Source organism: Acinonyx jubatus, chromosome C1 (assembly GCF_027475565.1).
Source record: "Acinonyx jubatus isolate Ajub_Pintada_27869175 chromosome C1, VMU_Ajub_asm_v1.0, whole genome shotgun sequence".
NCBI classification, from domain to species: Eukaryota; Metazoa; Chordata; class Mammalia; order Carnivora; family Felidae; genus Acinonyx; species Acinonyx jubatus.
Genome location: NC_069381.1, coordinates 161,426,270 through 161,441,559, shown reverse-complemented (window position 1 = coordinate 161,441,559; position 15,290 = coordinate 161,426,270). Strand labels below are relative to the sequence as shown.

Here is a 15,290-nt window from a genome sequence, read left to right as displayed (position 1 = left end):
GCATTTAAGATATTTCTTATGAAATCTGTTGTTTTATGTATCCAGATTCCTTTATGGACATTTTCGTTTTAAACATGTAGAAGTAAAATATTCCAGCAAAAGGTAATTTGACTTGAAGGCTTTCAAGATATAATTTGGCATACTTACTCTAGTTGAAAACTTGATAATGAGTGTGCATTATGTAAGTGTTTGCATCCAGGTTTACTTTTTGATGACAACAATTGAATGTTAATACAAGTAAACTAATATCTGATGAAATCTGAAAAAATGTTCTTGATTTGTTATATTAAGAACTTATTCTACAACTTAAATTTCATTTGTTAATTGCTACAATTTTGACATCATTTGCCCTTTTTTAGATGGCAACAGCCTTTAGGTTTGTGGTGATTTACAAAGCAAATCTCTTTTATTATCCTTTAAAACTTTAGTATAGTATTGTTACTCTTAAACTTGGTTTTTGTCAGAATCATTTTGAAAACCTTGTATCCTTGTATTGCAAGGCTTATTCCAGCAACGTCCCATTTTGTTGCAAAGTCTTCTGGGAGGTCTTCATGTAAACCTTCATTGCTGCCCATCTTATTTTGTGTTCATCCTGCCTTGCTTTACAAAGGCAAACATCACTTATTTTATTCTCTCACTTTCTTCTTAGTGCTGCCTTCTGTGTTGTCTCTCAGTTCAGAGTATCTCCTACAAACAGTTCTCTTTCAGTTTTCAAAGTTTGTGGAGTTACAGTTCATAGCTCTTCATTTTTGTTGTTGATGTGTTTATGTGATGTAAATCACTAATTAAAACTAGGTTATTGGGGTGCCTAGGTGGCTTAGTTGGTTGAGCATCCGACTCTTGATTTTGGCTCAGGTCATGATCCCAGTGTCGTGGGATTGAGCTCCACATCAGGCTCTGTGCTGAGCATGGAGCCTACTTAAGATTCTCTCCCTGCATCTGTACCCTGCTTGCGTGTGCTCTCTCTCAAATAAAAATAAAAATAACGAAAAAGCCCCCCCCCCCAAAACTAGGTTATTCTTTTACTCTCTATTCTCCATTTGTCTCTTCTGATATTGCCTAGTTTATTACATGAACACAGTATGTCTCTCTCTTTGTTTAGATCTTCAGTTTTTCTCAGCAATGATTTGTAGTGTTTAGTATGTAGGTTTTGTATGTTTTTTTGGTTAAATGTATATGTAATTGTTTCCAACTTTTGATCCTAATGTAAATGGCTTTGTTTTGGTATCTCTAGTTGTTCATTGCTAATATATATATATATATATATATATATGTGTATATATATATATATATAAATGCAATTAATTTTTGTATTTTGGTCTTGTAGTATCCTGTAATCTTGTTAAACTTATTAGTTTTATTAGTTTTTAAATAGATTCTATAGTATTTTCTACATAGACTCTTACATTGTCTGTGAATAACGGTAATTTCTACTTCTTTTCTAATCTGGATTCCTTTTGTTTCTTACTCTTACCTTATTGCACTAGCTAGAACCTTTAGTACAATATTAAGTAGAAGTGTCAAAAGCAGGGGTGCCTGGCTGGTACAGTTGGTGGAGTGTGTGACTCTTGATCTTGAGGTTGTGAGTTCAAGCCCCATGTTGGGTATAGAGATTGCTTAAAATATTAAAAAAAAAAAAAAAAGAAATTGCAAAAGCAGACATTCTTGCCTTATTGCTGATCTTAGGAGGAAAGAAGTTACTTTTTCACCAGTCAGCATGATGTTAACTGTAGGGTTTTTTCTGTTGTTGTTGTTATTGTTTTGTTATATATGGGTAACTTTCATCAGGTTGAGGAAGTACCCTTCTATTTCTAGGTAGCTGAAGACTTTTATCAATAATGGATAATGGATTTTATCATTTTTTTTTCTGCATCTCTTGAGATGCTAATAATGGGGTGTTAGTTTATTTAATGTCTGTTCATACAGTGAAATACATTGATTTTTAAATATTAGACTATCTTGCTTCCCTGGGATAAATCCGACTTAGTCATGGTGTTTTATTTTTTATATATAGTGTTGGGTTTGATTTGCTTAAAGTTTGTTAAAAATGTTTGCATTAATTTTCCTTAGGGATATTGGTCAACAGTATTTTTTTTTTTTTCTAATAATGTCTTTGTCTGATTTTGCTATCAAAAGTATGAGAAAGTATTCTCTCATCTTCAATTTCACAGACAATTTTGTGGAGAGTTTATATTATTTTTTCCTCAAATGTTTGGTAGAATTGACAGGTTGAAGCATCTGACTCCAGTGTTTTCTTTGTGGAAGGGTTTTTTGTTTTTGTTTTCAAACTAAAAATTCAGTTGAAAAAAAATCTACAGACTAATATCCCTTAGGAACATAGATATAAAAGTTCTTAATAAAATTTTAGCATGCTGAATAGTTACCGGTTTCTTGTTGAGTAAGCTGTGGTAGTTTGGTGGTCTTTCAAAGGATTTGTCTATTTCACTTAACTTTTGAATTTATTGGGATAAAGCTATTCATTATACTCTTATTATCCTTTTGATATCTTTATAATTTAGATTTATGCCATTTCTTTCATTCCTGATGATAGTATTTTTTATCTTACCTTTTTTTTTTTCTCTGATTAGTCTGGCTTGAGGTTTATCAGTTTTGATCTTCTCAAAACAACCAGATTTTCTCAATTATTTTTATATTTTCTATTTTATTATTTACTCTTTATTCCTTTATTCTGTTTATCTTGGGTTTCATTTGCTCTTCTCTTTTAGTTTTTTAAGGCGGAAGCTGAGTTCATGAATTTTAGACTTACCCTCTTTCATAGATGTTTAGTGTTATAAATTATCCTCTAAGTACTGCTTTAGCTGCATATCATAAATTTGATATGTTGTTTTTTCATTTTCATTCGATTCAAAATTCCATTTTGATTTTTCTTTGAACCCTCGGTTATTTAAATGTATGTTATTTAGAGATTTGTTATTTGGAGATTTCCTTGATGTCTTTCTGTTGGTGATTTGAAATTTAATTCTATTGTGTTCAGAAAACATACTTTGTATTTGAATCTTCTTAAGTGTACTGAAACTTGTTTTATGTCTCAGAATATCATTTGTCTTGGTAAATGTTTTATATTCACTTGAATACATATTCTGTTTCTGTTGAATAGAGTGGCTATAAATGTCAGGTCAAGTTGGTAGCAGATAGTGGTGTTCAAGTCTTTTATGTCATTACTGATTTCTGTGTTTATTCTGTCAGTTATTGAGAGAAAGCTGTTGCAATCTCCAACCGCATTATTTTGTGTGTATAAATAAGTAAATACTATTATATATATATACACACATTATATATACTGTGTATATATGTTGTATATACTGTTATACATATATTTTATATATTATTGTGTATATATATTATATAAACTATTATGTATATGTATATAGATTACATATATACCAAATATATACTTGTCTATTTCTTTTTGTACTTCTGTTAGTTTTTGCTTCATGTGTTTTGAAGCGCATTATGATGCATATGTATGTTTAGGATTATTGTGTTCTCTTGATAAATTGACTCCTTTGTCATTATAAATTACCCTTTTTTATCCCTGATAATGATATTAATACAGCTACTCCAGATTTCTTTTGATTACTGTTAGGAAATTTATATATATTGTTTCTGTTATTTATTTTTAAACTATTTGTGTCTTTGTATTTTATTTAAAAAATTTTTTTAAATGTTTATTTATTTTTGAGAGAGACAGAGACAGAATGAGAGTGGGTTAGGGGCAGAGAGAGAGGGAGACACAGAATCTGAAGCATGTTCCAGGCTCTGAGCTGTCAGCACAGAACCCGACGCGGGGCTCGAACTTACGAACTGAACTGTGAGATCCTGAGCCAAAGTCGGACACTCAACCGACTGAGCCACCCAGGCACTCCAATCTTTATTTATTTTTGAAGGAGAGAGAGACAGAGTGTGAGCAGGGGAGGGGCAGAGAGAGAGGGAGACACAGAATCTGAAGCAGGCCCCAGGTTCTGAGCTGCCAGCACAGAGCCCGACGCGGGCTTGAACTCACAAACTGTGAGATCATGACCTGAGCCGAAGTCGGACGCTTAACCGACTGAGCCACCCAGGCACCCCTTTTTCACATTATTTTAGTGGGTGTTTTGGGGTTTACATATATCTTATATGTATATACTTTAACTTACAGTTCACCTTCAAGTGATATAATACCAGTTCACAAGTAATTTGAGATTCTAACAACAGTATACTTAGGTTTCTCCTTTCCTGGACTTTGTGCTATTATTGCCATACATTTTACTTCTAGATATGTTGTAAACCACACACACAAAAAGTTATTTTTCCTTTAAGCTATCAATTATATTTTAAAGGGATTTAAATAATGAAAGTTTTGTATATTTACCCGCATGGTAACCATTTTAGTTATTTTTCTTTCCTTTGTATAGATCCCACTTTCTGTCTGACGTCATTTTCCTTCTGCCTGAGGACTTCTTTTAACATGTTTACAGTGCAGTTCTGCAAATGATGAATTCTTTCAGTTTTGTATGTTTGAAAAAGTTTTAATTTTGCCTTCGTTTTTAAAAGATGTTTTTGCTAATACGGAATCCTAATTGATAGTTTTTGTTTAAAAATATTGTTTTACTATCTTTTGGTTTGCTTATTTTCTGATGAGAAATCTGTCATTCTTATCTCTGTTTCTCTGTATGTAATGCACCTTTTTATGACAGTGTTTAAGATTTTCTCATTTTTTAAAAAAAAAATTTTTTTTTTCAACGTTTATTCTTTTGGGGACAGAGAGAGACAGAGCATGAACGGGGGAGGGGCAGAGAGAGAGGGAGACACAGAACTGGAAACAGGCTCCAGGCTCTGAGCCATCAGCCCAGAGCCTGACGTGGGGCTCGAACTCACGGACCGCGAGATCGTGACCTGGTTGAAGTCGGACGCTTAACCAACTGCGCCACCCAGGCACCCCAAAGGTTTTCTCCTTATTACTGGTCTTAAGCAATTTGATGATCTGTGCCTTGGTGCAAAATTATTTCTTGTGCTTAGGGTTTGTTAATATTCTTGGATTTGTGGGTTTATAGCTTTCATCAAATTTGGAAATTTTTTTTTTTTTTTTTGCAGTACTGTTTTCTCTGTCCTTATGGACTCCAATTATATGCATATTACGCAGCTTGCTGATGATTTATTTAAAAAAATTTATAGGCTTTTCTTTGTGTTTCATTTTGTATGGTTTCTATTGCTATGTCTTCAAATTTACTTTTTCTTTTCCCTGTAATGTCCAAAGTGCTATTTATCCCATCAGCAGATTTTTCATCCTAGACATTATAGTTTTCATCTGTAGAAGTTCAGTTTAGGTCTTTTAAATTTTTCCATTTCTTTACTAACACATTGAATCTTTCCTGTAGATTCCCAAGCATATAGAATAGAGTCATAATAACCATATATTTGTCTACTGAGGCGCCTGAGTGGCTCAGTCAGTTAAGCGTCCAACTTCAGCTCAGGTCATGATCTCACGGAGCCCTGTGCCGGGCTCTGTGCTGACAGCTCAGGGTCAGGACCCTGCTTCGAACTCTGTGTCTCCCTCTCTGTCTCTGCCCTTCCCCCGCTCATGCTCTGTCTGTCTCTGAAAAATAAATACATGTAAAAAAAACCAACAAAATACAAAGCTTTAAAATAATGTGTATTTGTCTACTAATTCTATAAACTGTCATTTCTAGGTCATTTTTGGTTATTTTTCTCATTATGGGTTGTATTTTCCTGCTTATTTGCATGTCTAATAATTTTTTAATGCTTTTTTTTAACTTAATTAAATTTATGGGTCAATGCCCATCCCCCATTTTTCCCTCTCCCCCATCAACCCTCAGTTTGTTCTCTGTATTTAAGCGTCTCTTATGGTTTGCCTCCCTCCCTCTCTGTAACTGTTTTTTTCCCCCTTTCCCTTCCCCCATGGTCTTCTGTTAAGTTTCTCAAGATCCACATGTGAGTGAAAACATATGCTATCTGTCTTTCTCTGACTGACTTATTTCACTTAGCATGATACCTTTCAGTTCCATCCACGTTGCCACAGATGGCAGGATTTCATTCTTTCTCATTGTCAAGTAGTATTCCATTGTATATATAAACCATATCTTTATCCATTCATCAGTTGATGGACTTTTAGGCTCTTTCCATAATTTGGCTATTGTTGAAAGTGCTGCTGTAAACATTGGGGTACAAGTGCCCCTGTGCATCAGCACTCCTGTATCCCTTGGGTAATCCTAGCAATGCTATTGCTGGGTCATAGGGTAGTTCTATTTTTAATTTTTTGAGGAGCCTCCACCTTTTCCGGAGAAGCTGCACCAGTTTGCATTCCCACCACCAGTGCAAGAGGGTTCCTGTTTCTCCACATCCTGGCCAGCATCTATAGTCTCCTGATATGTTCATTTTAGCCACTCTGACTGGTGCGAGGTGGTATCTCAGTGTGGCTTTGATCTGTATTTCCCTGATGATGAGTGACGTTGAGCATCTTTTCATGTGTCTATTGGCTATCTGGATGTCTTCTTTGGAAAAGTGTCTATTCATGTCTTTTGCCCATTTCTTCACTGGATTATTTGTTTTTCAGGTGTGGAGTTTGGTGAGTTCTTTATAGATTTTGGATACTAGCCCTTTGTCCGATACGTCATTTGCAAATATCTTTTCCCATTTCGTTGGTTGCCTTTTAGTTTTGTTGATTGTTTCCTTTGCGGTGCAGAAGCTTTTTATCTTGATGAGGTCCCAATAGTTCATTTTTGCTTTGAATTCCCTTGCCTTTGGAGATGTGTTGAGTAAGAAATTGCTCTGGCTGAGGTCAAAGAGGTTTTTTCCTGTTTTCTCCTCTAGGGTTTTGATGGTTTTCTGTCTCACATTCAGGTCTTTCATCCATTTTAAGTTTATTTTTGTGTATGGTGTAAGAAAGTGGTCTAGTTTTCATTCTTCTGCATGTTGCTGTCCAGTTCTCCCAGCACCATTTGCTAAAGAGACTATCTTTTTTACCACTGGATACTCTTTCCTGCTTTGTCAAAGATTAGTTGGCCATACATTTGTGGGTCCAATTCTGGGTTCTCTGTTCTATTCATTGGTCTATGTGTCTGTTTTTGTGCCAATACCATGCTGTCTTGATGATTACAGCTTTGTAGTAGAGGCTAAAGTCAGGGATTGTGATGCCTCCTGCGTGGTTTTCTTCTTCAGTATTACTTTGGCTATTTGGAGTCTTTTGTGGTTCCATACAAATTTTAGGATTGTTTGTTCTAACTTCAAGAAGAATGCCGGCGCAATTTTGATTGGGATTGCATTGAATGTGTAGATTGCTTTGGGTAGTATTGACATTTTAACAATATTTATTCTTTTAATCCATGGGCATGGAATGTTTTTCCATTTCTTTGTGTCTTCTTCAATTTCCTTCATAAGCTCACTATAGTTTTCAGCATACAGATCTTTTACATCTTTGGTTAGGTTTATTCCTAGGTATTTTATAGTTCTTGGTTAATGCTTAGTTTTTGAGAGAGACAGCGCATGAGTGGGGGAGAGGGAGAAACAGAATCCGGAGCAGGCCTCAGTCTCTGAGTTGTCAGCACAGAGCCCGCCATAGGGCTGAACTCACAAACCATGAGATCATGACCTGTGCCTAAGTCAGACGCTTAACCCACTGAGTCACCCAGGTGCCCCATCATGTCTAATAATTTTTAATCTGATATCAGGCATTGTAACTTTTATGTTATTGAACACTGGATGTCTTTATGTCTCTATACAAAGGTCCTCTGAATGCTTACCCAGTGACCTGTGAGTTATGAAGGTTTCCACTCTGGTTGGTGAGAACGTGCTATACTTTGGGCCCATGTGAACACTATTACCTTTAATATTTGGGGGCAATTCTTTCTCTGTCCTCAGTTTCATCATACACATGTACCAATCAGTACTCTGTTGAATAGTCTCGGGGATCCTCTGTAGATCTTTGGTGTTCTTGCTCTGTGCATTTTCTTCTCTCTAGTACTCTTCCTGTAAACCCAAGCTGCCTTGGTCTTCCTAGCGTTCCAGCTTTATCTTCTCAAACTTAGGGAGACTGATACATTTCAGCTGGATTTACCCTCCTTGAGCTGTTGCCTAGAGATTTTCTCCAGGCAACAAGCTGGGGCAATTGTAGGTTCATCTTACTTGCTTTTGGTCTCTCAGGAATCTTTATCCTACCTTGCCTGATTTTTAAAGTCCTTACAACTGTTTCATAATATATTTTGCATAGTATTTTAGTTGTTTTAGGTGGAAGGTAAATCTGACCCCTGTTTTACTCTATTATTGCCCCAAATGGAAGTCTCCTAATTTGTTATTACATAAGATTTTAAGAATCTGGGCATTTTAAAAATTAGTTTGTACAGAGACCAATGTAGCTTCATTTCTTAATAGATTATGTTGATGGTTTTGATATAGAACATAATTTAACATATTTTGTAGTATATATTTTTAATGAAAACCTGAATGCTCTGAAGAGATTTATAAGAATTGCTATTATTTTTGTTAAAATCTTTCAAAAGTTCTGACAAGCATGGATAGTACTTGGTAAGTTAATTAAAATTTAAATGTATTTTATACATATAAATAAATATATGAGTAATATTTAAATATGTATCATGTAAAAATAACTATATAAATAAATTTTATTGTTCCTTTACTAGGTCTTCATCCTCCAGGTCCACCTTTAGCAAGACCCATTCTCCCCCGAGAGCGAGGTGCTCTGGATAGAATTGTTGAATATTTAGTTGGTGATGGTCCACAGAACAGGTAATGTTTGTTAGGGTGGTAGGTAAATGAAAATGAAGAAGTTTATTGGTCAAAAGGGTGTGTGTGTGTGTGTGTGTGCGTGCATGCACACTAGACATTCTATGGTTTTGTGACTCCTGTTTCCTGATTTTAGAACATAATAGAATATTTTATGCCCCTGTAAAAGAGAACATACTCAGTTGTTTTTCAGTAAGAGTTTTGATAAAATGCAAAAAAATATATAGAGAGAACAAAAACTGTTGTGACCCTACTATAAGATTATTTTTAGAGAAATTAAATCATTTGTTTGAAACTTTTAAACTTGAAGAGCACACAAATAGTGAAAACTTGGTAGTTTGTAAGAAATGGGGTTTTATAGATGTCAGTATGGGAGTCGGTGATGGTAATGATTTTAATGGCAACGAGGACAATTTAGATATGTTTGACACTATGGTTTTCAAAATAGTTTTCCAATTATTATCTTATTTGATTTTTACAATAAGTCTAGGAAGATAGGGGTGATGTGAGCAGAGCAACTGTCATAATATAGACTTTTAAAAAATGCTTTAGGATAGTAGACTAGAATATTTGACAAGGTTATTGGTTAATATTATTTCAATAAAAGGACTAGAATTTAATGTTAATGTAATAATTGTATATTATTCAAAACAGACAAGTTGTTGTTTGGTCGGGCCAAGTGTTACGTGCATACACAGAGAACAGAGAATGTATAAATAGGAAATGAGGAAGATGTATAACTAGGATAGACACAGCAATCGTGATGTTTGGAAGTTAACCTTTGGACTGGACTAAACAAATTCATTTCTTTACTACAGACTTCTCAGAAGTTTTATTTTATTTTATTTTATTTTATTTTATTTTATTTTATTTTATTTTATTTTATTTATTTTTCAGAAGTTTTAATAACATTCATTGTGAATCACTAAGGGGTTCCATCTTTTCCAATCTAATCTGACCATGGATTTTGGGTCTGTTAGCCTCAGAAATATATGTTAGGAAGTACTGAAATTTAAGTGTTCTGTTATTGAATATGTTTGTTACCTTAGTAAGGATATATTCATTTGACTGTTGCTTAGTTTGTTTTTCGTTTTGTGTATAAATTATATTTTAGAAAGGTTGAAATTTTGGCTGTTATGGTTAAAGGGTATTGTTTATTGTTTACTAAGTAACATTTAGTCTGTTATGGCATATTTAGCTGTGTAAAATATTAGTTAGCTGTGATGGCTATTTTCATGGGCTTTGTCTGCATTTGTAACTGATCTGTTCATTTTTCCTTTTGGTGTAGGTATGCCCTTATATGTCAGCAGTGTTTTTCTCATAATGGAATGGCTTTGAAAGAAGAATTTGAATACATTGGTAAGAATTATTGGGCGTTTAGATTAAAATATTTTACTCTTAAATATTTCATCCTATGCCAAGTCCCATGTAATGTCACTTTGTTTTAGGTGCTCTGTTTGTATTGTTCAGGCATATCGTCCTTATTTTAGAACACAGAGCAAAGCAGGAACAACAATGCAGTTTTTTTCCTCATATAGCGTACAACTTCTAGGTCTTTTCAAACTTCATTGTGCATCAGAATCACCTGAAGAGCTTTTAAAAATACCATGCCCAAGACCCACCAACTAAGAGTCTGTTTTAATTGATTTGGGGTGGGTCCAGGCTTTTTTTTTTAAGCTCCTCAGAGGATTCTCATGTGCAGCCACTATTAAAAATTATTGTGCTAAATTACTTATGTTTCTTAAATATGACATACTATAGTTTCTTGGGCACGTGAGCAATGTTCTGGATTTTAAAATCCCTAATGATTATAGTGACTAGAAATGTAATTTCTGTAATACATTTGGATCATTATTAATATTGTTTTGCTATTAGATAACCTGCTGTGTAACTTACCATCTTTTCTGATTTATTTATTTACTTATTATTTATTTATTATTTTTTAAAATACAATTTATTGTCAAGTTAGCTAACATACAGTGTACATAGTGTGCTCTTGGCTTCGGGAGTAGATTCCCATGACTCATTGCTTACATACAACACTCAGTGCTCATCCCGACAAGTGTTCTTTTCAGTGCCCATTACGTATTCCTCAACCCCCTCCATCCACCCTCAGTTTGTTCTCTGTATTTAAGAGTCTCTTATGATTTGCCTCCCTCTCTGGTTGAAACTACTTTTTTCTCCTTCCCTTCTCCCATGGTCTTCTGTTAAGTTTCTCAAATTCCTCATATGACTGAAAACATATATCTGTCTTTCTCTGACTTTTCTGTTTTAAAATTAATATTCTAATTCTAATAATAATTAGAAATTATGCTTTAAAATTAGCTTTTGTTAGAGCACCTGGCATTATTATTAAAACTAGATGTAGTTTCACAAGGGATAAATAACTTTTGAAGGGTTCTTTGACTATTTGCAAAAGTAATCTTGAGAATGATCTGATTAGTCCTTGAATTTTTTTTTTTTTTTTGGTTTGTGGTTTTGTTTATTTTTTTAAAAAATTCTCTGCAGCTTTTCGATGTGCCTACTGTTTTTTCTTGAATCCTGCAAGAAAAACTAGACCTCAGGCTCCAAGACTTCCAGAGTTTAGTTTTGAGAAGAGGCAGGCAGTGGAAAGCTCAAGTTCAGTTGGTCCCTTGCCCTCAGGAAGTGTGATTTCGTCAGAGAACCAGACCAGTGAAGGTATGAATATGTTAATTAAAAAGTTTTATCTTTTAATAATGTTTGCTATTTAACATTAAAAGCATAATGCTTTTAGATAAGAATGGATTAATTTATCAGATTTTGCAGCATGCATATATCAGCTATTGCTCTGATACTCAGCCCTCCTGTGTGATTGGTATGATGTGTTTCAGTTTTAAAATGTAGGTTACCCTGTGTTAAGCAGCATCCACCCACAGCTGGGTAAACATTGTTTATGGAGTGACATCTAGGAACTGTTGGGAGATTTGACTAGTGATACTTTCATGGAATCATTTTTTCAATTTATTTAAGTGAAGCATGTTATAAGAATTATGCAACTACTTGTAAGGGTAAAATTCTGCTATAATTTGTAGTTAACATTGATAAAATAGATTTGTGCCTACCATTGGAATTGGTAAGGTTACCAGAAGCAAGAAACTTTGGAACTGGAAAGTCGTCCTTGGCATTCTTTGGATAAGTATGTTGATAGGACTGGTGTTTCTTTGAAACAATTTATTGAGGTGCACAAGATTTAACATTGCTGCTGTATGCCTTTGATGTAAAACAACCTTTTGCAAAAGAGAAACAGAATTTATCAGAATTCATTGGTTTTTAAGATTCATCTTTAATTCTGTTTTAGGACTTCTTGTGGAAGTTTCATAAGCAAATGGAAAAGATGAGGTGGAAGATCTGACTATTAATTGCCAACTGTTTCTTGTTAATATTAGGTGGGGAGCTATTTGTTAAGCAGCTCCTAGTCATGGAGATGCTAAAATTATGGCACAGGCCATGATATTTTGGTGCTATGCCTGATGTAGAAAAAAATCCATATTAGAAGTTTAGTTCACATAGTGTATTTAGCAGTCTGTATTCATCCTTTTAATTTCTAGGAATTCTCATTTATAGATATTTGATTTCTTCTTTATACAAACACTGAGTAGTGAAAAAACTGCTTTAACTGAGAACAATAAAGCAGTGAATTTTCAGATATCAGAAGGTTAATATAAAAATTTGAGTATCTTTTTTTTTTTTTTTTTAACTTTGAAGAGTGAACCTAAAATACGTGTGTTGATTTGGACTTGGCTTTTGGCTTACTAACATGCATCAGAATGAATTTGAACACAGATAGCCATGACAAGAAGTGTGTATACTTTCAACACTGAATCAATACATTCACTTTCTCCAAGTCTGCAGTATCAACTCCAAACATATCACATTTTTTCTTTTGCTTAAGTCATGCTCTGAAGCGGATTATTGCATGCAAATCACCTGCCTTGCTATTGCAGCCTCTTGGAACTGAAAACTAAGGAATTTCATACTGAAGATGCCTAGAGGAAAATTTGAAGTCCTTTCCATAAATAAGTAACCTTGCTTATGAAAGCTAAAGTGAATATTTGAAAGCCAATAGTTGGGACACACACACACACACAAAGAAACAAAAGGAAAAACAGCCAACAAAATAAAAATCTTGATGAGTCCCATGCTTTATATCTTCTCCCAGGGTTGAGATGGATAGTTAGCAAACAACACCCAGCTATACCTTTCCTTCTCATCAAATCTAGGAGGAGCAATACCCCAGATGTCTCATTTTCTATCTGAAATCTCCAGAACGAAGTCTAACTGGCTCAGACTCAGCCCTAATAAGGTAATGTTTATAGGTGAAGACAAAACTTGAGGCAAGGTCTGACAGCTGTGTAGTGCTGGAAACTGAAGCAACAATTCCATTTGGTTGAGATGATCTTTGGAGGAGTAACTTTTTCATACTTCTCTTTGGATTCATTGAAATGGCTATGAGAATTTTTTACTTCTTTGGCTTTCCAGAAGATTGAAACTTTTCTCCAAGATTCTGTCTCAGCACTGTGATACACAGTTATCATTTCCAAGCTGCAGTTCTTTAGTAGACGACTAGGAAGTATTCTGATGAAAGATGAAGCTGCATTTGTTGTGAATGCTGGCGGCATACCCTTAAGTCTAAATTGAACAGTAAGGCCATATCATCTCAATCGTCTACTTTTGGTGCCAAGAGCCAGTATAATGGAGGGCTTATATGTCTGATTTCCACATTCTTGATGTAAAAACTTGAGGTCCAAAAGAAAAAAAAAATCTTTCCTGCTTTTATTTTCGTATTTTTTAAAAGTAGTGAAGTAGCTCCTTAGTAATTATAGAAACTGCAGAGATTAGGTGATTGAATTCACAGATGGAACTAAAAGGTAACTTTTTTCCATCTGGATTTTTCTTTCAACAAATATTCTATAACCATTTATATGAATAATCTTGAATCATTAGAAGCAGCCTTTTTTTTTTTTTTTCAATCTATGATATAAGACTTTGAAATTAAGTTTTGTCTTGATTCTGCTACTGGAAGATTTTGCATTTAGGATGAGACACAAGGTTTTTGAAAAATTTTTGGATCACTCTTTAGAACAACATATGAAATGTTGGAAAGTTTTCATCAAAGAAGGAGACCTGGAAGAAATTTCTCCCGTTAATTACTCATTTGGATTCCTGGAATTTTTTTTCTAGAATTGTGGGTCCAGATGCTTTGGTAATAGAATATTGAAGAAACACAAGAAATTAGGACGATGGATTTTCTTTTTATCTAGGAGCATACTAGATGTGGTATGCCAAAGTAATGAAGTACTTTTAGGTTACTGGGTTTCTTTTATGGCTAAATGAGTGGTGCAATAATACCTGAATCTCCGCTAATCCTCATTAAAGTGGTTTATCAGTTTTGCTTTGTTAAAATGTGCTTTCCAGAATACTTGATATGTAGCATTCTTTTTTGTTAACTATGATAATAATTAGAAAAAGAGATTTCTGTATTGTTAGTGTACCAGTACAGTGATTTTAGGTTAGCATGTTTGAAAAATGTTAATGTTGTTCTAATTGCTCAGTTGTATTTGTCTAGCTCATATGTAATTATTTTAATAAAAAATAGCTTTTACTTAATTGGAAATAAGTTGCTAATAATAAAACTCATGGCCTTTAATCAATATTATCAAAAATAGTAAAATTCATTTAAGGTGAAATTTATTTTGGTAATTGATTTCTGCTTTTTTCTTTTAAGCAATATACTGTTACTGTTAGGTATGTTAAACTAGAGAAAATTCTATTTTTAGTGTTGTTTGTTGTGAGGCTCTAGGAAATTGAACTATTTGATAATGTAAACTTTGTTGAATTCTGTGTATTTATCAGATCCAAAAAGTTTGTACCTTTGTTGATATTTAATTATGTACAACTTCCTCAAGGTGTATATTTGCCTATAGGATGTTTTTGCATGTTTGTTTTAGACACAGAGATCTTATGCCCTTCTGATTCTCTTTTCTAAAACGCTTTCACCTAATAGTTTTACATTGTTGCCTAATAATGACATTTCTTACTCATCTAATGGATTTTTTTTTTTTACCAATGCTAAATAACAGTACTATTGTTAAACAATATTCTATTGCTCATTATGAGTTATTTTCTCATAGGTGGTTTTTATTTAATTGAATTTTATTCATTGAACTATTGGGTTAAGTTTTGAGATGAGATGAGATTCATGTCTTTGTTCCTTAATATAAGTTGACCATTTTCCTCAAGGCAGAAAAATCTTGTAAAAACTGCTTTGCTTAAAACCTATGAGTTAGTTCAAAGACAAACTGTTCATTCTATTTGAACAAATTCTCCTTTGGGTAAGTTTTACACATATAGTGGGTACTGATGTGTGGGCAAGGCAAAAGTTTGATGCATTAGCAAGACAAATTTTTGTTATTGTAAAAGGAATAAAAAGTAAGAATCTAAATGAATCCACTAAAATATGAAGGGTTTTCAAAGGCATAAACTAAATAGAATCGTGGGTTTTTTTCCCC

At 33.9% G+C, this 15,290-nt stretch overlaps 1 protein-coding gene across 3 annotated transcripts in view; it reads left to right on the top strand.

Annotated features, from left to right (window-relative positions):
* The window catches only part of LNPK (lunapark, ER junction formation factor), an 80,533-nt gene that overhangs the window by 53,204 nt on the left and 12,039 nt on the right, over positions 1-15,290 (top strand). For 2 of the 3 annotated variants that reach the window (XM_015086498.3, XM_015086490.3), the window contains exons 10-12: positions 8,658-8,763; positions 10,049-10,119; positions 11,269-11,439. In XM_015086498.3, coding sequence (XP_014941984.1) covers positions 8,658-8,763; positions 10,049-10,119; positions 11,269-11,439 — 348 coding nt within the window. Of the gene's footprint in view, positions 1-8,657; positions 8,764-10,048; positions 10,120-11,268; positions 11,440-13,001; positions 13,085-15,290 lie in introns of all 3 variants that reach the window. The other variant, XM_015086505.3, reaches the window with a different exon arrangement.